This window comes from Theobroma cacao, chromosome 9, assembly GCF_053813885.1.
Source record: "Theobroma cacao isolate CCN51 chromosome 9, ASM5381388v1, whole genome shotgun sequence".
In the NCBI taxonomy this organism is placed as follows: Eukaryota; Viridiplantae; Streptophyta; class Magnoliopsida; order Malvales; family Malvaceae; genus Theobroma; species Theobroma cacao.
This window is the reverse complement of record NC_142647.1, coordinates 49,057,566-49,082,384: the sequence shown is the minus strand read 5'-3', so window position 1 is coordinate 49,082,384 and position 24,819 is coordinate 49,057,566. Positions and strand designations below refer to the sequence as shown.

The 24,819-nt window shown below is 35.6% G+C and overlaps 4 protein-coding genes across 7 annotated transcripts; 2 read left to right on the top strand and 2 right to left on the bottom strand.

Annotated features, from left to right (window-relative positions):
• Positions 1-2,746: 2,746 nt before the first annotated feature.
• On the top strand, positions 2,747-8,568 carry SE (C2H2 zinc-finger protein SERRATE (SE)). The gene is made up of 12 exons (XM_007016604.3): positions 2,747-3,289; positions 4,186-4,298; positions 4,909-4,963; positions 5,154-5,228; positions 5,322-5,396; positions 5,473-5,520; positions 5,727-5,795; positions 5,919-6,719; positions 6,809-6,857; positions 6,960-7,237; positions 7,314-7,493; positions 8,110-8,568. The coding sequence occupies exons 1-12, from the start codon at positions 2,856-2,858 to the stop codon at positions 8,168-8,170; spliced, it is 2,238 nt and encodes a 745-aa protein (XP_007016666.3). The 5' UTR covers positions 2,747-2,855; the 3' UTR covers positions 8,171-8,568.
• A 415-nt stretch (positions 8,569-8,983) lies between these two features.
• FRS3 (FAR1-related sequence 3) lies at positions 8,984-14,099 on the bottom strand. Of its 3 annotated transcripts, none has more exons than XM_018127330.2 (6): positions 13,958-14,099; positions 11,032-13,376; positions 10,835-10,924; positions 10,459-10,608; positions 9,616-9,732; positions 8,984-9,373 (listed from the first exon to the last, which is right to left on the bottom strand). In XM_018127330.2, the coding sequence occupies exons 2-6, from the start codon at positions 13,273-13,275 to the stop codon at positions 9,326-9,328; spliced, it is 2,649 nt and encodes an 882-aa protein (XP_017982819.2). In that variant the 5' UTR covers positions 13,276-13,376; positions 13,958-14,099; the 3' UTR covers positions 8,984-9,325. The 3 variants fall into 3 exon arrangements, with proteins under 3 accessions (XP_017982819.2, XP_007016664.3, XP_007016659.3); XM_007016602.3 differs by having other exon boundaries at positions 11,032-13,371; XM_007016597.3 differs by having other exon boundaries at positions 9,074-9,370; positions 11,032-13,371.
• Positions 14,100-14,591: 492 nt separating this feature from the next.
• On the top strand, positions 14,592-19,567 carry LOC18590837 (Glyceraldehyde-3-phosphate dehydrogenase-like family protein). Of its 2 annotated transcripts, none has more exons than XM_007016596.3 (12): positions 14,592-14,961; positions 15,203-15,353; positions 15,456-15,533; positions 15,672-15,787; positions 16,037-16,090; positions 16,208-16,295; positions 16,441-16,533; positions 16,747-16,787; positions 17,366-17,419; positions 18,108-18,271; positions 18,714-18,783; positions 19,132-19,567. In XM_007016596.3, exons 1-12 carry the CDS (start codon positions 14,866-14,868, stop codon positions 19,255-19,257), a joined length of 1,131 nt encoding a protein of 376 aa, XP_007016658.3. In that variant the 5' UTR covers positions 14,592-14,865; the 3' UTR covers positions 19,258-19,567. The 2 variants fall into 2 exon arrangements, with proteins under 2 accessions (XP_007016658.3, XP_088665583.1); XM_088809457.1 differs by having other exon boundaries at positions 15,200-15,353.
• A 947-nt stretch (positions 19,568-20,514) lies between these two features.
• LOC18590836 (protein NRT1/ PTR FAMILY 2.7-like) lies at positions 20,515-23,387 on the bottom strand. Its single transcript, XM_018126692.2, has 4 exons — positions 23,239-23,387; positions 22,927-23,144; positions 22,267-22,805; positions 20,515-21,656 (listed from the first exon to the last, which is right to left on the bottom strand). Exons 1-4 carry the CDS (start codon positions 23,291-23,293, stop codon positions 20,816-20,818), a joined length of 1,653 nt encoding a protein of 550 aa, XP_017982181.1. The 5' UTR covers positions 23,294-23,387; the 3' UTR covers positions 20,515-20,815.
• Positions 23,388-24,819: the final 1,432 nt, after the last annotated feature.

The window sequence follows — 24,819 nt, the reverse complement described above, 5'->3', positions numbered from 1 at the left end:
AAAATAAGTCATTATTCTTTTATCGAATTCAATCAAACCCTTGTATTTTTATTTCGAGCCAAATAAGTCTTTGTATTTTTATTTTAAATTAAATAAGCTCTCAAGATGAATAGTTAATTTAGTCAAAATATAATTTGTCTTTTTATACCATATAGTACTGAATATGTCATACTAACATATAATAATGGATGATGTTGTAGCATTTTTTACAAACCACATCAGTACCACGTTATTGCCATATGAATATAAAGTGACAAGTAATATTTTGATTAATAATGTTTACTACACGTTTGGTATGGGAAATAGTTATGTTATTCCCAATTTATTTTCGATTATTTCCTATACCTTTGTTTGGTATAAAATTGGGACACGGAATAACAATTACGCAGGAATAAAAATTTCATCAAATAAGTTAAAAGCCAACTTTATCTATTCTCTTATCTCCTCCGGAAATATCTGTTTCATGAGAAATGTAATAGCTTTCAAATATATAATGACTAAAATACATCTTATAACTAAAAAATATTACAATCCTATACCTATAAATAATTTTTTCTTCCCATTTTCCATTTTCTTTCTCTCTCTACTCACGTTTTTTCCTCTCTCATTTTCTTTCTAACTGTAACTCAACACCGGCAACGACGACAGCGATTGAATATGGTTGAAAAGCATCGATCTAGTTATTTTCAACAATATTCAACCGAGATTCAGCCAGATCTGACACTCAACGGCCAAACCTAGCTGCGGGAATCAACTTTTGGAAGAAATTACTAATAGTAACTAGTAATTTCTTATTGGTTTAAATAATAATGAAATTATGTAATCGAATACTTATATTTTAATTGTATCTAAAGAATTTTTTTTAGTATATTCATATAAATTTTTAGTTTATAATGAAAAATCAATCATCATCAAACTTATATCCATATATTTTATTTAAATATAATTTGATGTCCTAATCGCGTAGCAATTTAGAATAATTTTATTCTTTTTTCCCTTACACACACATTGCTACATGTTATATGACTTGACTACACCAAATTAACACATAATCGTGTCATCAAATTAGTTTATTGTCACATGAATAAAAAATATTAATTTGTATTAATTTTTTTTATTATGAATTAAAAGTTTGTATAAGTATAATAAAAAATAGTGCTTTTTAAATAAAAATAAAAATATAAAAATTAATTTGTACAAATTATTGTAATTTAACAAAAATAACTAGTATATATTTTGATATTTCTCTATGTATATTTGCTTTTGTCATGACTCGATACTAATTACTAGTATTATTTTCTTAAAAATAAGATTTAAATCAAAATTTTTCTTTTTCAAATATGAGTGATAGAAAGATATGGAGTTTTATTTATTTTCTTTTTTTTTTGTGAATATTTTTTAGGGATACTTAAGACCATTCTTATTTTCACTAATCATAATATTTTTTAAACAATTTAAAGATAAGGATAGGTTTTTTTTTTTATATTTGATTTAAAATGAAAAAAAGAGTATAATTGTAATATATAAAAAATTAGTGACCGTTTGGCTTGATTTTTTTTAGCTTATTTATCTCTTAAAAACAAAAGTTAGATCAAACATGATTTTTGAGAAACTTAAAAAAAAAAACTTTTTTAAAAAAACAAAATTAAAAAAAAGCTCAAAAGAGGAGCTTTCTTTTCATATTTTTTTAAAATATATCAAATTTTCAAGAAATATCCCTCTCTCATCTCGTTCTTTTTGTAAATCATCATTCTCCAATATAAATTGTTATCTTCCTCTCTTCTATCTCACTCTACAAATCTATCAAGAAAAAAAATAAAACACCAAACAACAGAATAATGAAATCTAAAATTTTGTTGTTCTTATAAAATTAAGGAAAAAAAATCTAAAATTTAAAATTGTATTCACATACTATTTTAAAGTTTTTTTTCTTTTTCACCAAAAAGATTTTAATGTCAAATACATTATTTTCTCTTTTTTTTACTTTTTTGAGAATTGAAGTATCATAATCCAATTGCTTGCTAAATTAATAAAAATCTAATACTATTATTATTATATAAGTTTGAGAGTTGTTTTATTTTTTTATTAATTTATTTGATTTTAATATCTAAAATCATATATAAACTTGAAACGTTTTGTTATAGTTTATTAAGTGATTGAAGATGATATGAATATTTTTAATGATAATTTTAATCAAAATTAGAGTTTATATAATTTATTTGTTAAATAGTTTACCAAACAGTTTTAGTTTAATTTTAAAGTTATTATTTTTTATAAGAACTTCATAATGGTTTTTAAGTTAAAGAAAAAGTTAAGCAGTCTTAGTATATACATAAGTTTTATATAAGAATATGAATATTGAAATTTTTTTAACTAAAGATGAAAATAATTATATTTATTGTAATTTTAAATTATTATTTTAAATGTTTAATATCATTATTAATATAATTTAAAATTATCAAGAATATTTTAATTAAATAGAATGATTTTCATAAAAATATTTTTATTATAAATATTAAAAATATTTATTTAATTTATAAATAGGAGTTCTATTTGTATTAAATGACTGTCAATAAAATATTTTTTCCTAATTCTAATAATATTGAATAATATTAATATTTTTTGATAAGTAATTAACTTTACATTATTTCATGTATAATTATTAATATATAAAAACGAAAATACCTTTTTTTTTTAAAATTTATTTTGATTTTTGTTTATTTATTTTCTGGACCAGCTCGGCTGCTCTTTCTTTCGCTCTCGATCCTCAGTCCCCGCAAAAAAATAAAAAGAGCGTTTTCGTATTCCTACCTCAACTTTCTCCTTCTAGGGTTCCGATTCACCGCCCCCGCCCCATGGCCGAAGTCATAAACATGCTGGTCGATTCACTCGACCGCCGGCGAGGCGACCGCAAAGACAACAATAACAACAACAACAACAACAACAACAACAACAACAACAACAACAGACAGCCTCCGTCATCTGATGATCCCAACTCCTCTCCCCCGCCTCTGCCTCCTCCTCGACGTCGCGACCGAGACTCACGTGAGCGACGAGACCGCGAATACTACGATCGCAACCGCTCCCCTCCGCCTCCACCTCCTCGGGAGCGAGATTACAAGCGACGCAGCAGCGTTAGCCCTCCACCACCGCCGTTGAATTACAGGGATAGGAGACATTCGCCTCCGCCGCGGAGGTCGCCGCCGTATAAGAGGTCTAGGCGGGAGGATGGAGGATACGAAGGGAGGAGAGGGAGCCCTAGAGGAGGATTTGGACCTGGAGATAGAAGGTAATATTTTAGTTTTTGGATTTATTTTTATTACAATTAAAATGTAAATTGATTTCGCTTAATTTCGCTATATGTAATTGAATTATTGATTATATTTATGGTATTAGGGTTTTTGTTACCCTTAATATTATGAATATATTTCTGATTTGTTACACTTGGGATTTCGCTTGTTTGATTAAAGCTTGGGGGTTCATTGAAAGAAAAAGCAAGAAGTCAGTTACATTAAGATGGAAAATTATCATTAATTTAGGTATAGACCTGTATAGTATTGTAAAATATACATTGTCGGCTCTGATGTGGCTATTTTGAATGCAAAGCCCCACTAACGAAATCCTGAGGTCTACTGCTGGTCCTGCAAAAGAACCCTAAGTATAGGAGACTAAATTTGACCCATTGGGTGAGTTAGTTTTATAGAAAATGTTTTTGTTGGACTAGGGTAACATTTTTTATGTTTAATGAAGGATGTAGAAGTGTTTGCTGGTTTGCTTGAGAAATATATATGATACTCCATATCATTTCCTTCTTGAAAATGCTTACTCATTACAAGGATGCCTTATATGTCAAGGGAACAGGGGACTTTCCTTTTCCTATTTCTGAAAGCTAAATTGTTTTAGCAAAATTCTGGACTGCCTGTAAATATCTGACACTGACCTTTTTTTTCTCCCTATAATGTGTGCCTGAGAATGTTCATTTGCTCATTTTTCTCATATTGCTCTGTATCTGGTGTATCTTCTATATATGACTATACAATTCATTATTTTGACTCTGGAGTTCTGTTTATGTTCATAGTTTGCTCATCTATTGTGATGCTCTCGTATATGATTTGTTATTTTGACTAGGCAGTTTTGGTTATATTCAAATTTTGCACATGCTGTAAAACACTTTTGATTGTGCAGGTTTGGGTATGACTATGGTGGTGGATATGATCGTGAGATGATGGGCAGGCCTGGTTACCCTGAAGAAAGGCCTCATGGTCGGTACTTTGGTCGCACTTCAGGTGGCTATCAAGGTGGCCTTTCTTGAAACTGCGTAACTACTTTCAAATTGCCTCAAAACTTTAATTATTGCACTTCGATTAGTCTTGAAGAACTTTTCTTTTGGCCTTTCTAGTTGCCTTCTTTTTTGACAGTTATTACTAGTATAATTTAAAAGGTGATATTACAGTTACAGACCTGCCTTTCTTGCATTTAATTTTTTAATTTTAGTCTCTAATACCTTTATGGAGAATTCGTGTTTAATTAGTAATTTCTTTTTGGAACCCTTCAAGTTCCTTCTGTTTAGGAATAGTTTATTTTCATGCAATGAATTATGAAAATTGGAGATTAACAATGGGTCAAAACTGATCTTTTGGCACTTAGGTTTCCTTTTGTTGCCTTTACTAGAAAGTAGTGTCATTTTGGCAAGTATTGAGATGCATATAGTCAAAGTAACTTGGGCATCTGTGAAATGATGCATAATTGCAGTTAATGATGGCACTACGATGAGTAGGTCAGTATTACTCCTAAAATTCCTCAGGGTTATGATGCATTATTGTTTAATGCAGCAGCAGCAAAATTTTTATCAATATTTTCTATTTATGCTATTTTATTTTCGTTTGCTGAATGATATTGCTTCTGCAGATTGGGATTCCAGCCGTGGTTATGGTGATGCTGCCAATTCAGGGAGTACTCAAAGGTTAGCTTTCCATCTCGATTGTGGACTCTTGTATTAGATGAGGTTTCAATTGCTTTTCATTTCATTGCATTGATGGTATCATTCAAGTTCTCTTTTAACTGAGGAGAATGTCAGAATTGTTCTTATTGTTTAATTGTTGGATCTTTATTTATCTCATTCAATAATATGACATGAGAAGTAAATTTTTCAGAGAAGGATTGATGTCATACAAGCAATTCATCCAAGAGCTTGAGGATGATATATTACCAGCTGAAGCTGAGCGAAGGTATTAATTTGGAATAATTTTATTGATTTGATTTTAACATTTTTGGGACTTGTGCCTTAAACAAATGGACTTGAACTACTTTTTACTGTGTAGGTACCAAGAATACAAGTCAGAGTATATATCTACCCAAAAACGAGCATTTTTTGATGCCCACAAAGATGAGGAATGGTACTTCCCATTGTTCACTGAATTCCTGACCTTTCATTCACCTCATTGTTCTAATTAGACTTGCTTTTGTATGTAGGTTGAGAGACAAATATCATCCAACAAACTTGGTTACTGTTATTGAAAGGTTAGTTATACTTGCATGTTTCATTATGTTTCAGTTCATAAATTTGTTAGTAAGCTGATGGAACCCCTTCAGCTCTGTATTTTGTAGCATGGTGTCATTGATGGGTTGTTTGTCCGCATTTTAATCAAAATTTCATTAGCTTTATCGCACTGTTCTTGGATTCTTTTTTTCAATTTCATGTTTTGTTTTGGGCATTTCTTTTTTAGGAGGAATGAGCTTGCACGCAAAGTTGCGAAGGACTTTTTGCTTGATCTGCAGAGTGGAACACTGGAATTGTAAGATTGGTGTTTTGTATCACCTATTTTACATGCAAATTTAACCTGGCTACCTGCATATTTTCCAGCTGCTTCACAAAACATATTTCCAGCTCCTGATGAATAACTTCTATCTTTATGCAGAAGTCCTGGTGTCAATGCCTTGTCATCAAATAAATCAGGACAGATCAGTGATCCTAATTCTGAAGATGAAGCAGACATTGGTGGCAAAAGAAGGCGGCACGGTAGGGGACCTGCAAAAGAAACTGATCTTTCTGCGGCTCCAAAGGCTCACCCTGTCAGTTCTGAACCCAGAAGAATTCAGATTGACATTGAGCAAGCACAGGGCCTTGTACGAAAACTGGATTCTGAAAAAGGAATTGAGGAAAATATTTTAAGTGGGTCTGACAATGACAAAATAAATAGAGATAAATCTCATGGTGGTTTGACGGGCCCTGTAATTATTGTACGTGGCTTGGCTTCTGTGAAAGGCCTGGAAGGCGTTGAGCTTCTTGATACTCTTATAACTTACTTGTGGCGTGTCCATGGCTTGGATTATTATGGAATGATTGAAACAAGTGAAGCTAAGGGTCTTAGGCACGTGAGAGCAGAGGGAAAGAATTCTGATGTGACTAACAATGGATCTGAGTGGGAAAAGAAACTTGACTCACGGTGGCAAGAGAGATTGAGGGGTCAAGATCCTTTGGTATTAATGACTGCTAAGGACAAAATAGATGCTGCTGCTGTTGAAGCTTTGGATCCTTATGTCCGGAAGATTAGGGATGAAAAGTATGGTTGGAAGTATGGTTGTGGTGCTAAGGGTTGCACAAAGCTCTTTCATGCTGCAGAATTCGTGCACAAGCATCTTAAACTTAAACATCCGGAACTTGTGATGGAGCTAACATCTAAAGTGCGTGAAGAGCTTTATTTCCAGAACTACATGAAGTGAGTATGGTCTTACATGGAGCATATAGTTGTTTATATATTCTATTTTAAGGATAATATTGTAAGATTTACATTGTTGCCATTCACAGTGATCCAGATGCGCCTGGTGGGACGCCTGTTATGCAGCAATCTGTACCGGTATGCTACGACTGGTGTTGTTTTGATGTTATTATTGCTCTTATTGCTTTTATAACCTCATCTTTTTTTCTATTTCTTTTTTATAATTTTTTCTTCTTGCAGAAGGACAAGCCCCAGAGACGTAAAATATTGGAAAATCGCTTGAAAGATGAACGTGGCCCACGTAGAGAACGTGATAATCGAGCAAATGGCAGTGATAGATATGATAGATCTGAGAACCCACAATCAAGTGATTTTACATCCAACAATGATGGTCCTGATGGAGGGAATCGTGATGATACAATGTTTGATGCTTTTGGAGGACAAGGGATGCGGGTGGCAGCACCATTTTCCTCAGATATAGCACCTCCGCCAGTATTGATGCCTGTTCCTGGTGCTGGGTAAGTTTTGCGCATTCTACAAGCAACAGTAGTTAACTTATCATCATCTTGAGGGCTTATACATGTGTAATTGCAGTCCGTTGGGGCCCTTCGTTCCAGCTCCACCTGAACTTGCAATGCAGGTGTTTAGAGAGCGGGGTGGTCCTCCTCCTTTCGAAGGCAATAGTAGAGGTGGACGTCCTGGACCTAATCTAAGTGGACCAGCCCCCTTTCTTTTGCCTCCAGGCTTCCGACAGGATCCTCGGCGTTTACGTAGGTAAGTTTGCTTGTTCTTAAACCATTGGGAACTATTTTACTCTGAGCTTAACCTTAACTTCTTGTCTGCTTGAATATAGTATTGGCATTAAAATGTACAGTTTACTTCATGTTCCTGAATATTTCAATTTGATAAATTTAAAATATATTTTAATTGTATGTAGTGCTAGGGTATATGCTGTTCCTCCAATTGACAAGTGGCTCTGGTGTTCCATGTAACTAATGGAATATCAAACTGTGTTATGATTTGGTGACATGCTTGTGATCAACCATGCCTCACCTTTTGAGATCTATATGTACATTGGTATATGCTCACAGGCCATCACATTTCCCCCTTCCTCTTCTCCCCTTACTCTCATGGTTTCTCTGCTCTTTTGTCTCATAAAATTTGATTGCCACTGCTGATAAATGCAACAAAAGCAGTCTCCTTTTTTTGTTATGGATTGGGAAGAGGGAGAGGTGCTGTGTTCCTTGATTATATGTTTGGTATTTCGATTTTTATTGACTCCGGCACTTCTCGGATATGAGTAAACACGTATTAATTCTGAGGTTACCACCCTGTTGTGTTTCTCTTATACAGTCAGGTTAGTAATGCTATGCTGTTTTATATCATGCAGTTATCAAGACCTAGATGCACCGGAGGACGAAGTCACTGTCATAGACTACAGGAGTTTGTAGGTATTAGAAATGGAGGGATGGAAAGACTAAAATGAGTCTGACGGAGGCAAAAAGCTATTCATCAAACCATTCCAAGGTCAAATGCTGTTATTTTACGTAGTCTGACAGGAGAAGCATTGACCTTGTACCATTTTGTTATAACGTGAAAATTCTTAAATCTTGCCGGGTGCACCACTAGCTCTGCTTCTTCTCTTTGTGATTAAGAGTACTCTCCTGCTGTGATATCACTAAGAAGTGTGTAATTGCTGCGAAACTGTCTTTCTGTATTTTTTGTCCCACGTAACCCGACTTGGAAAGAGATATTATTATGAACATGGGTGGGGCATATAATGGTTAACAAATTTGTATTTGCTGTAAAATGGACTTTTAGTGGAGATAGGTTTCAGATAGTTGCTCCATTCGTTTCACTCTTCCCTAGTGCTAAAATGAGCTGAGCATTTTTATACTTGATAATGAAAGTCGTTCCTGCCTCTGTTGATAATCTTTGACTGGCAGTAGTTTGAGGATAATCTAGGATCTTACCGTACAGGTTATGGTATCGGTGCTGGGTTTTTTGGCACATATGTTGTTGCAGTCAATTCCTATGAGCATGATAACAAGTCTCCCTCGAGGTGATACAAGGGAGTTTGTGTACTAGGAACCATATTTTGAGGCCCTGTTTGGTAAATCCCTCTGGACGGGCCTTTGTCCCACACCGGAGCCGTGTTATACGACCCTCGACCAACTGGGTCCTGACTGCATCTGACACTTTACCAAGCATCAATGGATCATCTATTTATCTGGCATTGAATTCTACACTTTAGAAAAACTGAATTAGACACATAATCAAAGACTGCCAATGCATACCCTCCAAGATATGAGCAAAACAACAACTGCTGAAGCCTAATCATTACAGGAATGGTATTTCCTCGAATGTGTAAGCCAGACTAAATATTATGATTGAATTCACCTTTTTTACATGTACATATATGTTACACAATATGCTTACACAAAGAAGAGGAAACAATTAGAGAGAGGGAAAAAATCCATCCAATATACAGGCCACAAGCAGGAGCATCCCCATCATCTTGCTATCTGGGGCCAAATGTTTGGTGAAAGATGGCTTGCAATCCACAGAGATAGGCTACCCAAGTACTCTTCCCAACTTCCATGCCTTTATTTCCTATGCTTCTTTAATAAAGGCTCTGCTTGTGGCTCAGTCTGCTAAAAGTAAAATTCCATGATAATCAGAGAACAAACAAACTTTGTTGGAAAGGGTGAAGAAATTAACATGATTAGATATTATAAGTCAAGAACTGGAAGTAAATTACAGAGGTGAGATCCTACTAGGAAATGGTTGAAGACAGAGGAAGATTGGAGAGGATGATACCGTATTCATCTCATTAAACATTTTATGCATAGGCGGTGACAGATAACTGCTACTAGTAAAGGAAGAGGATGCTTACAACATTTGAAAGCTGCTCCCGGATGTAGGCCATTGATCTCAACATGGCACCTAATGTATCCCTGGACACCTGAAATTTAACCTCTGACTCTCCTGTAGTAGTCTCGGTGTCTTGAAGCTGGAATGGAAGAATGAACATAAAAAAAACTACTGAGTATATTCTCCAAAAGTGCAGCAGATCATTTGGGGTGTTCGGGAAGGGCAACAATTGCAACAATTGGTGATGAACATCGAAATTTTATTGTATAAGCATGCGTAGGCAACTCAAGATAAAGCACTGAATAAGATGGTGAAAAGGAATGCAAGGGCATACGTTAAGGATGTGAAACAAAAAACAGTAAATGAGAAACCAGCTGGTATAAAAGCAGTTGCTGGATCATAGAGTACCTGACTTCTACTTTGCATGAGCATACAAAAGGCAGATAGAGGTTTTCAGCTGGTAAAAAAAAAATGGCAAAAGCCATGCTTGGTTGTCCAATGGGAAATGAATTGAGATATTAGAAGCAACAAAGCAATCTATAGCAAAAGCAACGAATCATTGAGCCAAGTTGGCTGCCACTTAATCATTAACTATAACAGATGTTAAAACAAGAGTCAAATAGCATACTCATTTCACAATCACAAATTCCACTAGAATCCAACCTGACAAGCAGATTAATACACAATAGGTAACATGTGAAAATGAATCATAAAATAACAATTGGTCAGCCTCGTATCTCAAATACTTCCAAGAAAATAACTGTCCACAGTTTTAGGAATACTTCCAAGAAAATAGCATGCCATTATTTGCTAAATATCATAACATCATTTTGCAAGAGTACAACTTGATTATGAATTAACATACCTTCAAATTGATGACGGCAACCCTGTTAGCTGGGGTTGAGAGCTGTTCACTAATATAAGCCATAGACCTCAGCATGGGTTCCAAAGTAACTCTTGAGAGCTGAAACTTCACCTCCATTTCAGCTGATGGATTCTTGCTATAATCTTGCAACTGTATCAATTAATTATATATCAGATATGTGTAAGAAAAAAGCTTGAAGGAAGTCGAAGATAAGTGACAAAAGAGTAACAATAGCTATGAACTCCACAAAGGCAGACATAAGCCTAACAGCTTTAAAGGGTTCAACGCACTTCAGCAGTGACTCTGGCTTTTCAACAATTAATTTGGAGGTTATAAATTTTAAAGGTTCTGGATTTAAACTTTACCAAATGCATACCTTCAAATTAATCACTGCCACTCTATTTCCAGGCGTTGAATTCTTATTCTCCATTACCCAAGTCATTGACTTCAAACAAGGAAGAACCGGCTACATCACAAAACCCCATAATCTCATCAAGTCAGTATCCTGTTCTTCAATTCAAAACAAAAGGATAAAATGAAATTATGTTAAAAAGCAAAGAATTCTTATTGTACCATGTTGTCAGGATGACCATCATCTCGATGAAGGGAAACAGGTGCCATACGTGGAAGATTCAAATCTGAAACAGATTGAGCAGGAGCACCAGTGTCATTAAGATTGAATCGCCGTGTAATTTCATCTTGCCGTGGCCATAGCAAAGGTGCTGTATCTGGAGCTGATGTTGAGCTCTTTCTGTCATCATAGGCAGCCCCACTGGCAAGTGAGCTGGGAGGTGCAACTTTTGCAACGTTTTTCTTCACAACAGAAATCTTCTTCCCACCTTCCTTAAGAGTACCCATTGCAACATTATAAGTCTCTGTAGCTATTGCCCCTTCTTCTGCATACTTGATTGCTTCCCTACATAAACTATTATACCGAACTGTCAAGGACTCTTGGGCCAGCAGTTCACTACTACGTTCATCTGTTGCAACCACAGACTTTGCATTTCTTGTCCATCGTTTCAAGATGTAATGAGATGGTAGTGTAAGTACATTTGTCACAGTGAACACAGTCAAAACATGTCTACAGAGGATGCCTGAATACTCAAACATTTGACAGCTACAATTAGCTCTCATTTCTGGGTAGTTTAATGTAACTATGTAGGCTTTGTTGTCATCCTCAAACTTTGCAACTCTAAACGTGCTGATAGCTGCATCACCTTCAATTCTATTAGCAGTGTAAACAAAAGTTTCAACTAGTTCTTCTTGAAATTTTGTGAATATTTTCCGTGTAAATAGATTTGCTGCCTGTTTCTCCATAGGTGAAGGTGTCCGCAGGACTGGTGTGGTGCAAATTGTGTCAAAATCTGCTTCGATCTCCTTTTCAAACCAATTTTCTATTGCTCGTTCATACTGCCGAAAGAACATAGGTATGGTGGTCTGTTGATTCACATAACCATCGAAAAAAGAGCCATCAAATCCTTGATTGGGAGATATTGCGGCAAAAAAGGAATCCCTAAAATAAACAGGGACCCATTGTGCACGGGAATTATATAATGACTGAAGCCAATCATGTCCCCTCAGATCATACTTTTCGAGAATGGAACTCCAAGATAATTCAAACTCCTCAATAGTTTCAGTCAAATTTATGCAATTATACAGTTCCACCTGAAAATTAGGATGCACATGACAAACATGAGCCAACTTCTCCGGGCCTTCTCTTAAAACATGCCACTTATTAATACAGTGTCGAACACCTGGAAACACCTGAGACACTGCTGTCTGTATAGCTCTGTCTAGATCAGTGATTAAAGAGACAGGCTGACGATCATTCATTGCTGTAAGAAATGTTTTGAAAAGCCAAACAAAAGATGCCTCGGAATCATCTAGTAGTAATGCACAACCAAACAAAATTGTCTGACCATGATGGTTCACACCTGTAAATGGAGCAAATGGCACTCTATACTGATTTACTCTGTAACTTGTGTCCAGTGTCACAGCATCACCGAAATGCATGTAGGCTGTCCTTGACCTTGCATCAGCCCAAAATACATTAGCCATGCGATTATCATCATCCAGCTGTATTGCATAAAAGAAACCAGGGTTCTCAGCCTGCATTTTCTTGAAATAATCAAGCAGATTTTGAGCATCCCTCCCCAGTGTTCTCTTTCTGTTAACTGGCCTAACAGCATAATTTGGTGTTCCAATGTTCTTAACTGAGCGGTTTGCTTCTGCCGGAGGAGTGTTCCTAAGGCCACGATTATTTGCATCCATGGAGGCACGATTTCCATCCATAGAAACATACATCACACCACTTGGTACAATTCCCACTCCTTGGTAACTATCAGCCATGGTCTTTGCAGCACCAGCAAAATGCCTGCGGGGACGAAGGTAATGCACTTTGCTAGGACTCACCATTGAATGGCTATGCTCCTTCACAAACTTTGTAACGACCCACTTATCTCCCTTTAACTCTATCCTAAGCAATGCATCACAACTGTCAGCAGACCTTCTTTTCAAACCCTCTCTGCCACAGACAAACTCCCTAGAAACTATTGTCCCATCTATTTTGGAACGGGTAAGCTGACCGGCTTTAGAGCTAAATCCCATACGTCTAGCATACTCATCATAGTAAGTTTTAGCAGCATCTTCAGCATTGAATTCCATAGCTACATATGGCTCAGAAATCCCATCCTCATCATGAGCTAAGGAATTCTCTGCATTATTTGCTTCTCCACCTTCATTGGGTTCAGCATCCCCATCATCTGACATCCCACGATGGCCCAAACCCTCTTCTGCATCAATCACATGGACATCCATACTTATCGACTGCACAGTACTATTTCATTAAAGTGCCTTACTATGTGAGCGAATTATGTTTTAGTTCCTTGCATATTCTATTCTTTTTGAAGCAATCTGCACTTGTTTTCCATCAGCCAAAAGAAGCAATTCAGTACAACATAATTAAAAAGCCAAGTGCTCTCTCTCTCACACACATACATCTAATATAACCTCTCATAGGAATTACAGTTCATCAAGTTATGCAATTACCACACCTTTCTAGCCAACCACATGAAACTATTAATGCAAAATACTAAGTCGAAACTCAAAGAGAGAAATAGCTAGCTAATCACCATAAAGGCATAAAGCCAGCTTTCAAATTGATTAAAGTCCCTAAGTTATCGCTCAAAAATTGTTCTGCACATAACTATGCATACAGATGAACACACGCGTTCACGTAAAATGTAAGAAAAACAAAGATTGAACACAAAAAATAATGCCTTTTCGTCATATCCATGACAGCCAAGAAAACAATTAAAGAGCTGAAAACTGAAACTCCATGGATTGAACATGAGAACTAAAACTAAAGAAAACCCATTACTCAGAATCATCTAAAATCAAAACCCATGTTAAAAAAACAGCAGAAAAAAACTAACTTGTTGATCAAATTCATGAATTTTCCACAGACAACTATAAGGAAATGAAGAGAGTTAAGCAGTACCTGGAAATGTAAATCTTGAAGCGCAAACCGTGGGTCGAAAAGGAGAGTATAGATGAAGAATTTTAAGGACAAAAGGAGTCTTTGGAGTGGGACTGTGAGAGATTGATCGTTTGATTGGAAGGAAAAATATTTTTTTATTTTGTTTTATTTTTTTTCTTGAGAAAGTGAGAAACCCTAAACTCTGGCTGTTTAAACTTTTCAAATTTACAAAGATACCCCCCCAAATTGTCTTGTTAAGCACCTTCGAAGATGAGAAACATAGATAGAAGTGAGAACAACAAGCCCGTTATTTTCGACCCGGGATCAACCTTTTTCGGATCCATTCTTACCCGGTTAGCGGTAAATAAAAGACACAGTTTTCTTACTGGTCCTCCTATGTTTAGTTTGATGATTTCTTTTGACAACCATCTTCAAGTAAAAATGTGTATTCGTATTTTAAACAAGTTTTGGACTGTTTATTTCTTTTATAAGTCTTAATTCTTAAAGGTTCTCCTATTTTATATCTCTAAAAAATAAGATTTATATTAATAAAATAAGATTAATTTAGTCTAAAAAAGCATTTAGCCTTAAATATAATAATTAAGCTTTTACAATAAATATTGAGAGAAAATTGTTATTGTAATGTATTGGACTACAGCCAAAATGTTGGATATCAGAGGAACGGAAACAAAAAAGCAGAGAATATATTTGTTTTCCCTAATAAGGTCCAAAAGTCCAAAACCCATCAAAGGAGAAAGAAGGAAAGTAAGAAACTTGGGACAGCTTCATAAAAAATTAGTTCTCTTTTCACTTCACTGACCTTGGCTTCATCCACTCTCTATAGAATTCCCAAAAAGGGTTTTGTTTCATAAAAAACCAGCCAAAAAGAAGAAAACCCAAGAGCTAGAAGATCAACCAGAAGCAGAATAATGAAGACTATCCCTCTAATTCTAATGGGCTGTGGAGGTGTTGGACGCCAACTCCTCCAGCACATTGTGTCCTGCAGATCCCTTCACGCCAAACTCGTACTTCTCTTTCTCATTTCTTTCATCGTTTTCAATCTTTTTCCTTGTTGGGTCTCTTTTATTTGCGTTAAAAATAGCATCTTTTCATTCTAACGTCCTTCGCATTGTTCAAGTTGTTGTGTTTTTTCATTTGGGTGAATTGTTTGTGGAGTGAAATGAGTTAAAGGAGAAGTCTTTAGAGTTATTTCATTGATGATGAGTGATAACTATATTGCTTTGGATATAATCTATTTGAAAGCAGGGAGTTCATTTACGAGTTGTGGGAGTGTCTGATAGTAAATCACTAGTTGTTGCGTCAGATGCTAAACAAAAGGAATTGCACGATAATCTTTTAACTGAAGTTTGTAGGGTCAAATCAGATGGTTCTTCCTTGTCAAAAGTTAATGGCGTAGGTAAATTATTTTATATCCATGTTTTGTTTTATCAGACGAGAGCTACTCCTTTAATTATTTTTACAATCTCGCTTATGCTTCTTTGTTGCTTATTTCACACAGGTGAGTGTCAAACGTTCTCCAATTCAGAATCAAGAACGGAAGTGCTAGGCATTGCATCGCTTCTTGGAAAATCAACAGGTTTGTTTGGTGTTGTTTGCTGTTGACATTTTTGTCCCGGAATGTGGTCATTGATTAGCTTTACTTAAAGTGAAGCTTAGTTCATGGCCAAGAGGGCCAAGACGTTTATGTTTTTGTAATGTAATCATTTCACCACAGGTTTAGCCCTTGTAGATTGCTCAGCCAGTTCGGAAACTGTTGGAGTGCTAAAGCAAGGGGTTGACTTGGGTTGTTGCATTGTTCTGGCAAATAAAAAGCCTCTTACATCCACACTGGTAATAAGTTCTAGTACACAGCATATTAGCTGGTAACTTGAAACAATTAGAGATGCTTTTCATGTTGTCAAATTATATTTTTTGTGTAATGCCGTGGACGTGAATGTTTTCACTTTGAACTACCAAGAGATACTAAGGAGGCATTTCATGCTGTCATTAACATTTTCTCTAATGATTTTTATGATTTTCTTATCTATACCTTGCTGCTGGTCTAAAATTGTTATGATCTTTCTTTGCCCTGTCCTGCAGGAGGATTATGACAAATTGGTTTCACATCCTCGCTTCATACGGCATGAGTCAACTGTAAGTGAAGTTGCAACAATCTCCTTAAAATATTTTTTGCTGCGAAGATGGAGTTTGATGTAACTCTACTGCAATGTCCCAAACTTTTTCTACTTATTTAGCTTTATTGTCTATTAGGTTGGTGCTGGGCTTCCAGTCATATCATCAATAAATCGCATGATTTCATCTGGAGACCCCATCCATCGTATTGTTGGAAGTTTGAGCGGTAAAAATTTGTGAATGCATTGTTATGAATCTATACTGTTAGTTTGAATGTTTGTTGGGTGTCTACTTGGTTTCTGTATGGTTATTAATTATATACAACTATAGCTTTTGATTTGTTTTTTTATAAACAAACTTGTTTTTGACAGGTACATTGGGTTATGTAATGAGTGAGGTTGAAGATGGCAAGCCATTGAGCCAAGTTGTTAAATCTGCTAAAAGCTTGGGATACACTGAACCAGGTTTTCTATAAAACTAAAATTGCTGTCTTTTAGCCAAAAACTTTGTTGATAGGTGAATCTTGAGATTCTTTTTGCCATGCATAATTGATTTCCAGCCTTTAAAAATTTGACTCTTCTCTTTGGCCCATGGTATTCTTACAAAGAAGGTAGATTCTGCAAGATCTTTAAGAGTTACTGTAAATGTAATTTTATTGCTTAATCGTGTCATTGCAGATCCACGAGATGACCTCAGTGGGATGGATGTTGCCAGGAAGGTTTGAATGATTAAAGTCCCTTTTATGTTGATTAGTTTGTATATATATTTTTAAATTGTTGGACTGCAAGCTCTGTTCTCTTAGATATGAACTCATGCCATCTATTAATATAAACTGTTTGGCAACAAATATACTATTATTACATGCAGATATGCATTATCATATAACTGGACCTCTTATGCGCTTTGCTGATCCATTTATGAGGTTTATTTGTCATTTCATGTATTTTATATTAAATATAAGGAAAAATATTTGTTTAATTTTCAAAATATATAAGACGTAGGAATAAATAGCCATTGTGGTCTTTTGCATAGGAAAACTTCTATGGTCCAGTTTGTCCTGTCTAACATCTAAAATCTGCTAATGGCTCCTTGATGTATAAATTGATTCATACTTGGTCTAAGGGATTATAGCTGGAATAGCAACTTTTCAACGTAACTTAATCGAATTGATGAAATGGATTTATCATGGTAACATAGACTCCAGGGTGAAGTTGATCTTTTCCTACTTTAGAATTTTAACAAATCGCTTCAACTACATATATGTGTGATTTACTTAGTTTCCATTCTATGAAACAGGCTTTGATCCTTGCCCGACTTCTTGGGAGGCGTATTGAGTTAAGTAGCATAAGGGTCAGTAGTAAAACTCTCTGTTCCCTGCTGTTCTATTGATTGCTGTGAAGTCAAAATAATCATACACCCTTTTATTTTTTCAGCTGAGAACTATATTCCATTGAATATTAACTTTATACAGGGTAATATTTTGCAAATGTTACAAAAGCAATTGATCAGCATCTTTCCTGTGAAGGATTCAAGAAATTGCAAAAAAAAAAAAATTATTATTAGAACTTATAACTTTGTTTATTTTATAGAAATTGCTGATAGTTCTTTTTGTCAATAATAAAGCAATGGGGAAATGTATGTTTGTTCAAAGCATGACACTGTAGGTTGTCCATTTTTTGAGATAAGGAATAGACATTGAGGTTGCTTTCAGAACAGTATGCATGCTGCATCTTGCTTTTGCTCATGTTGAGCTAGGTCATGATGAAGGTGAATACTGACTACTGAATCTTGTAGTATTTGGAGTAATAAGAATTTTGGAGGGGCTGAGTTTAAAATAACTTTGTTGGTTTTACTATATTCAAAGAACTGTTTTACACACACACTCTCTCTCTCTCTCTCTCTCTTGGGGGAGAAGGGGTGATGAGATGGGGATTTATGGGCTTGTGGCTGCCCCTCTCACCTCCAACCTTGATTTGGCATTTTGTCGAAATAGCTGGTCAACTTTAACTTCCTTTTGATGGTTTGATCTATTTTGTAGATTGAGAGCTTGTATCCTGAAGAAATGGGACCTAGTAAGATGTCTGTTGAAGACTTTTTGAATGGTGGGCTTGTAAAGCTTGATAACAATATCGAAGAGAGAGTTAGAAAAGCTTCACTCAATGGGAATGTGCTCCGTTATGTCTGTGTGATAGAAGGCACGAGGTATTCAAGTCACTGCTTTTGAAACATGGACCATAATGTTCATATTCATTCAAGCTCATACAGACAGACTTATGCAAATTTAAAAAGTTGTGATTTGTTATTTTCATCTGAGGTCTGAAGTGAATGTAGATTTCTCACAGAGGATTTGCAGGTATAATTGATATATAATTTGACTAAAGAGAAAGAACTCTGAAGGTTGAAGGAGATTGATTGATCCGGCCAACTGATAGCCAAACTGTTTGTAAAAACTAATGACTTTTCTGAGAATAAGTTGAAATGAAAAAGCAGGATTGTTTATGATGTTAATAATGTTTGTAAAATTTAACTAGTGTGTATCTAGTAGTGTCTGTGCAAATATCCTTAACATTGGACTTAATTACCATCAGTTTTTCTTCGCTCCTTGAACTTGCTAATGGTTCCATGACCACGTTACTGCTTTTAGGTGCGAAGTTGGAATTCAAGAACTTACTAAGAATTCTGCTTTGGGAAGATTGAAAGGAAGTGACAATGTGGTAAGCTCCTCCTTTCTCTTATTTTAGATATTGGGTCCTTCTCTGACTTTAATAGTCTAATTCAAATAGTGAATTACATTTTCAAAATATAGGAAATTACAGTGCTTAGTCCATTGGAATTTGGATGGACAGGGAAAAAGCTATATTTACTAAATGATAAGGCTTCAAGTTTAGAAGTCACGTGGTTTAACTTCTTTTTCTTTTTTTTCTTTTTTGGTTTTGTTTTATGGATATAACAATAACATCTCATTTTCAGTTATGGTAGATTAAAACTGCTGAGACATTCAGCTCCTATTTTTAAGCTATTAGATATGAAGTTGAATTATCATTCACCTGATGCAATTGCAGCTAGAAATATATACCCGATGCTATAGTGAACAACCATTAGTTATTCAAGGCGCAGGAGCCGGGAATGATACTACTGCAGCAGGTGTGCTTGCTGATATCCTCGACATTCAGGATCTATTTCCCTGAAAGAAATTGGGGACATCAGCTTGAGGAGAATCAGGACTTGAGTTGCCGAGTATTTCACCTACAATATGAAGCAAAGAGACGCAAAGTTTTTGAATGTCAAATAATTTAGCTATCCGTATGTTTCTGGAAAGGAATCTTGTACTAGAGATTGTGAATATGTTTCTGGAAAGAAATCTTGTACTAGAGGTTGTGAACATGCGGGTATTTGAGCTGATTTGTATAAGCCTTTGCTATATTCACCTGCAGCAAATGTTGAAAAGAAACAAATCATACTGATACATGAATGGAAGTCAGTAACTTCAGATCTGCATTCTTTGGATGCTGATAATAGAATGGAATTTTCTCTTTTATCCATTACAATTCAAAATTTCTTAAATGGGGACATTAGACATGATTTTTCTTATACTGAAAAGAGCATTAACAGATCTCCATATTTTCACGAGGCTGCCTCCAATGCCATGGGTTACCTTAACCAGTAGAATTTGAGATTTTGAACTTAAAATTTTGAGACAGATACAAAAACTTGATAGGATTACTGTGGAAATCTCAAGGAAGCAGCAGCACTTGACTCTATGCTATACAGAGAATCACATGGATTGTTTTATATAGATCATTCAAAACCTCAATGATGCAGTGGAATTTCCTTTTATCATTTCATAAGGTCTTATCTCAAGGAAACAGCGGCACTTGACTCTATGCCATACAGAGAATCACATGGATTGTTTCAAATAGATCATTCAAAACCTCAACGGTGCAGTAGAATTTCCTCTTATCATTTCCTAAGGTCTTATCTCAAGGAAACAGCAGTACTTGACTCAATTCTATACAGAGAATCACAAGGATTGATTTTATATAGATCATTCAAAACCTCAATGATACAGTAGAATTTCCTCTAATCATTTCCTAAGGTCCTACCATATTCCAATCACATGTTTTCCTCTGGAAGAACTCATCATGACTTCAAGAACTAATCAATATTTTGCAACAAATCGAAATAGTTAAACTACAGGAACAAGCATTGACCATAATGAACTGTGGAGAATGCATTTCCATCAGAATGCATTAAGAAAGTGGGTTTAAGTGATTCCAGCCACCTGCAATGGTAGTTCTTCTAATGATTCATTTAAATCCTTCTCTCTCACTTCCATCTTTCCTTTTTCATTTGACAATCTGATGGTGAACCACTCACAATTTTGCGGTGGAAAATAAAAGAGATGAGATGCTAAACGCGTATAAATCATTATCTTTTCTTCAAAATTAGGACGATACTCATAACCATTCTTGTACTTGTCATTGAAAGAAATTCTGGCATCTTCCTTCTTTGCTTTTGGAAGATGTAACATCACTAAACTGAAGGGTAATTGGCTTAGATGAGAAATACTTGCAAGGAACATGGAAGTGACAATAGCCTTTTTTGGTACATAGAAACTTCAACTCCACCTTCCAATATAACCATGGTTTGATCATGAGATTTTTGAATTGAAAATCTTAAATTCGCAACAAGTTTGGCTTGGGGGATAGGATATGAAGCCTTCCAGCTCTAGTTTCTTCAGGAATATCATATATCAAAGCTGGAAGCATCATCGACTTCCTTTTCAATGTTTCGGTACTTGTACAACTTAGCGCAGACTAAAAAATAAGTAAAATTCAGGGACCCTGCCGTAACTAAGATCCAATACAGGTTATCTAGCCTTCCACTGTTTATGCTTTCTGGCAACCATCCTGTAACATTCCGGATTAGATCGACCAGAGCTGTGCTGACATAGAAAGCAATCCCGACGACCAAAGAAACCATGGCAGTAGCTGTGCTTCGCAGTGAGGCAGGGAATTCTTGGTAGTACAATGCAACATGTCCTGGGAAATGGAATGCATCCCCAATGCCAACCACAACAAGCTGTGGAAATAGCCACCAGACCAGCATAGGCACAATGGCACCATGCTGTGCCTCAAGGTGGAGAGCATGGGCTGTTTTCAACCGTTTTGACTCCACCAGGGCTGAAATTCCCATGCTTAGCACATTGACAACGTGGCCTACTCCTATTCGTTGCAGCAGCGTCAGAGGCCGGCCAATCAGCCTCTGCCAGGTGGGCAATAGGAAACGATCAATTAGGGCCACGAAGATAGATGAGGATACTAGGATCACGACTATAATAGATGCAGCAGGGATTTTGAAGTTGGACCCAAGGTGACGGTCCATTGATAGAGCCTGGATAACTGTTATGCTGGATTGGATTGCTATAGGGGTGGTGAGAAATATACCACTTGACCATATTGGGAAAAGTTTTATCAGAGTTTTGAGATCTTCTACTTGTTGTAAACTGCATAGCTTCCATGGTCTTGCAATTGATCCATCCGAATGGATGTCTCCTTCAGTTTTCAGTGCTGCCCGGTTCAAGAACCTACATCAAAGGAGAAAACATTTTCACCTTCATTGCTTAGGTTAATTAGTTTAAAGTTAGAGATAATCATTTGATGTCACAGTGATTAAAATAAGACTTCCAAGTTCTTTGAGCAAGGGTTGACCGGAGCACATGCGCCTTCGGGCTCACCACTAAATCTATAGAACTAAATAGCATCTAAATTATCACCACTTAAAAAGGTCAACAACAAAGTGATCATCATATTTCTTACCACTCATTGATCATCATATCATATGGAATTTCAAGGGATCAAATAACGGATGGAAAAGCCTTCTAGACATTAATGTCACACTTCAAAAGATTGCTATCTTTTGAGTATCTTTTGAACTCTTGGATAAGGACCGAGCACTTTTCTTATGGCATACTCACTAAATCATGATCTGAATGACTAAAACTTCTCATTGTAGTACACCTAGTAGCCTAAACTTCACATGGAATGACATTGGTTTCTGCATGTATGACTATACCTGAAAAACTATTAGTTCTCAGTAGCATCATGCGCCTTTTCTGTGAAAGAAGAGACGAAAGTGTGGGTAGTTATAGGTCTAATCGTTAGTAGTGGACATAATTTGCAAATCAAAGGTTTTACCCGAAACTCTGTTTTGGTGTTGCAGGCATGACCTTGTTCGTTCCATCATGTTCATGGTAATAATCATCACTTCTGGCTGATAGCTCGACCTTCCTTTTCCACACAGCAGCAACAGCAACACGAAGCAGACCCGTAAATGGGCTCCCTTGTGGCTTGTCATACCGATAGAATCGGTATCCGGCCAAGAAAACAGCTAAAGCAATGAAGTTAGCAGCGGAACATATGCCATATCCGAGCCCCCAGCTAATGCTTTCCTCAACATAGACAAGAGCTGTGGAACTTATTATGCAAGATGCAAATATAGTGAAAAAGAACCAATTGAAGAAAGATTCTTTATCTTTCGGCTTATCAAGTTGGTTTGCTCCCATTGTTGCTAGAGTATATCGGCTCCCTCCCAAACCTGCAGATGCCATAGCCATACTCACATATAGGATTGTCAATTGTAGTTTCGATGGAGTTTGGCACAAGCTTGATCCAGTTTCACAAGGCGGGGGCTTCAAAGAGCCGACTTTTGCTGTTAAGGTTAGCAGAATCATCCCCTGCAAAGCTTAATAACTACCAGATTGAGCAAACACTCTTATATGATCATGAAAATGAAGTATAATTACTCAAACCACCAAAGATAAAAGAATGAACATAAAAGGAAAAAAGTCATTTTACCAGGGAAGAGATAAAGCTAGAAATTGCAACAACAGAAAAGGTTCCCAAGGAGGAGTCAGCAATGACAGCTCCAAGGATTGGAATCAGGTTTATACTACCATGAACCACGTTGGAAATCTGAGTAGCATCAATGCTATCCACATTGAATTCCTCAACCAGGTAGACAATCAGGTTTGCTAACCATCCGAAACCAGACAGCATCACCCCTGACAGGGTCCCTGCTTCGTGCCAACCAATAAACACAAACGTTAGTCCAACCTGTAACACAGTTGAGTGTCTGAGAAGAAACTTCATATCAGAGAAAAAAGAGACCTGCAATGAAGAATAAGGTGATCAAACCACCCTTTTTGCTTCTGGAATCTGACATTTGCGCTTCAGAGTCACCAGGGAACTGCTTGCACTCTGCAGCTTCTGCCACTACTGCTGTTGTTGAAGAGTTCTTATCGAGTGATTAATTTATAGCCAGAGATACGCTGTTCTCATTGCCCTGTAAATATGCCCCACAAAGCTGCTTGTGCTTGTGCTTGTGTCACCCTCCCAGCATCAAGGCAGAAAAAATCAAGGTGACAGCAGATAAAAAATTATTGCAGTAAAAAATATTCAACATTCCATTAAAGCATGTGGGAAAAAATTCGCATGTCTTGGTTTCCTCCGAGTATCAGTTCCAGGCGAAAGCCTGGCAGGTTGCCACACACCATGCCCGCGGCCATTGTTAATTCTGGCCCTTTTTGTGTTCCTTTCTACTTTGCTTTGAATTCTATTAGGACTATGCCATAATTTGATTCAGTTTCAATCTAGGAATCAAACTAAAATAAGATTATTTTGAAAAACAAGAACCTCTATGAGATATCCCATTTCATATAAGACATAGATATAATTATTAAAACATAATCAATTATTATTAACAACTTGAATTTTAACTTAAATTTTTAAAAATTTTGTAATTTAAGTTTGAAAAATTACTAAACTAATAATATTTAGACTTGAGTCATTACACTTGCATTATCTTTCATGGTAAGCATTAATTGGGACATTACGCTAGATTTATGTGTTTATATATATATATATATATATATAAATTAATTATACCCTTTGCACTTGATAATTTATAAAAGTAGTATATAGACAGAAAAGATGCCCTAGAGATGATAATGAACCCAAAAAAAAATGTAGAGGGATCATATCCTATTGGGACTGATAATGACTTAGAGCCAAGTCCCCCACAGATAAAAAAAAAAAAAAAGGTTTTTAAGGTTTAATTTGGGGTTAAGATTAAAAAAATGTTATAAATGACAACTTTATATTCTTGGTTTATAATAAAACATATATAAACAAATTTTAATGCATTAAATTATTAGCCATGTTGGAGATAAAAATCATAAAATCAAAGTAACACGTGACACTTGTGGCAAATGAAATAGGTTGCTAGCAACTTTGATTATCCACATTTAAATAATAATAATAATAATTAAAGAATTAAAAATAACCGACAACATTTTTCTTTTTCTTTTTTATTCATGATTTTCCTTGTTAATAACATAAGGCAATAGAGACAGCCATGCATTATTGTATTTAAACTAATCTTAACAAATAAATAAATAAATAAAATAAGGTAAGGGTGAGTTTCCATGACTCACCCTGTCCCTTCAATATAATGTCAATGGTATTTTTTTCATGTGAATTTATTTATTATTTAGCAATTTATTTATTAAATTCACTTATTATAAAAAGATAAATTATTTTGTTTATTTTTTAAACATATGCAAAATTATTTTTTTACGAAATTTAAACTTTTTTCTATCATTCGTAATGTATCATTGTTTTTATAAAATATTTCTTTGCAAGTACTTTTTTTATTAATATTTAATATCTTGAATTTACAAATTATCAACT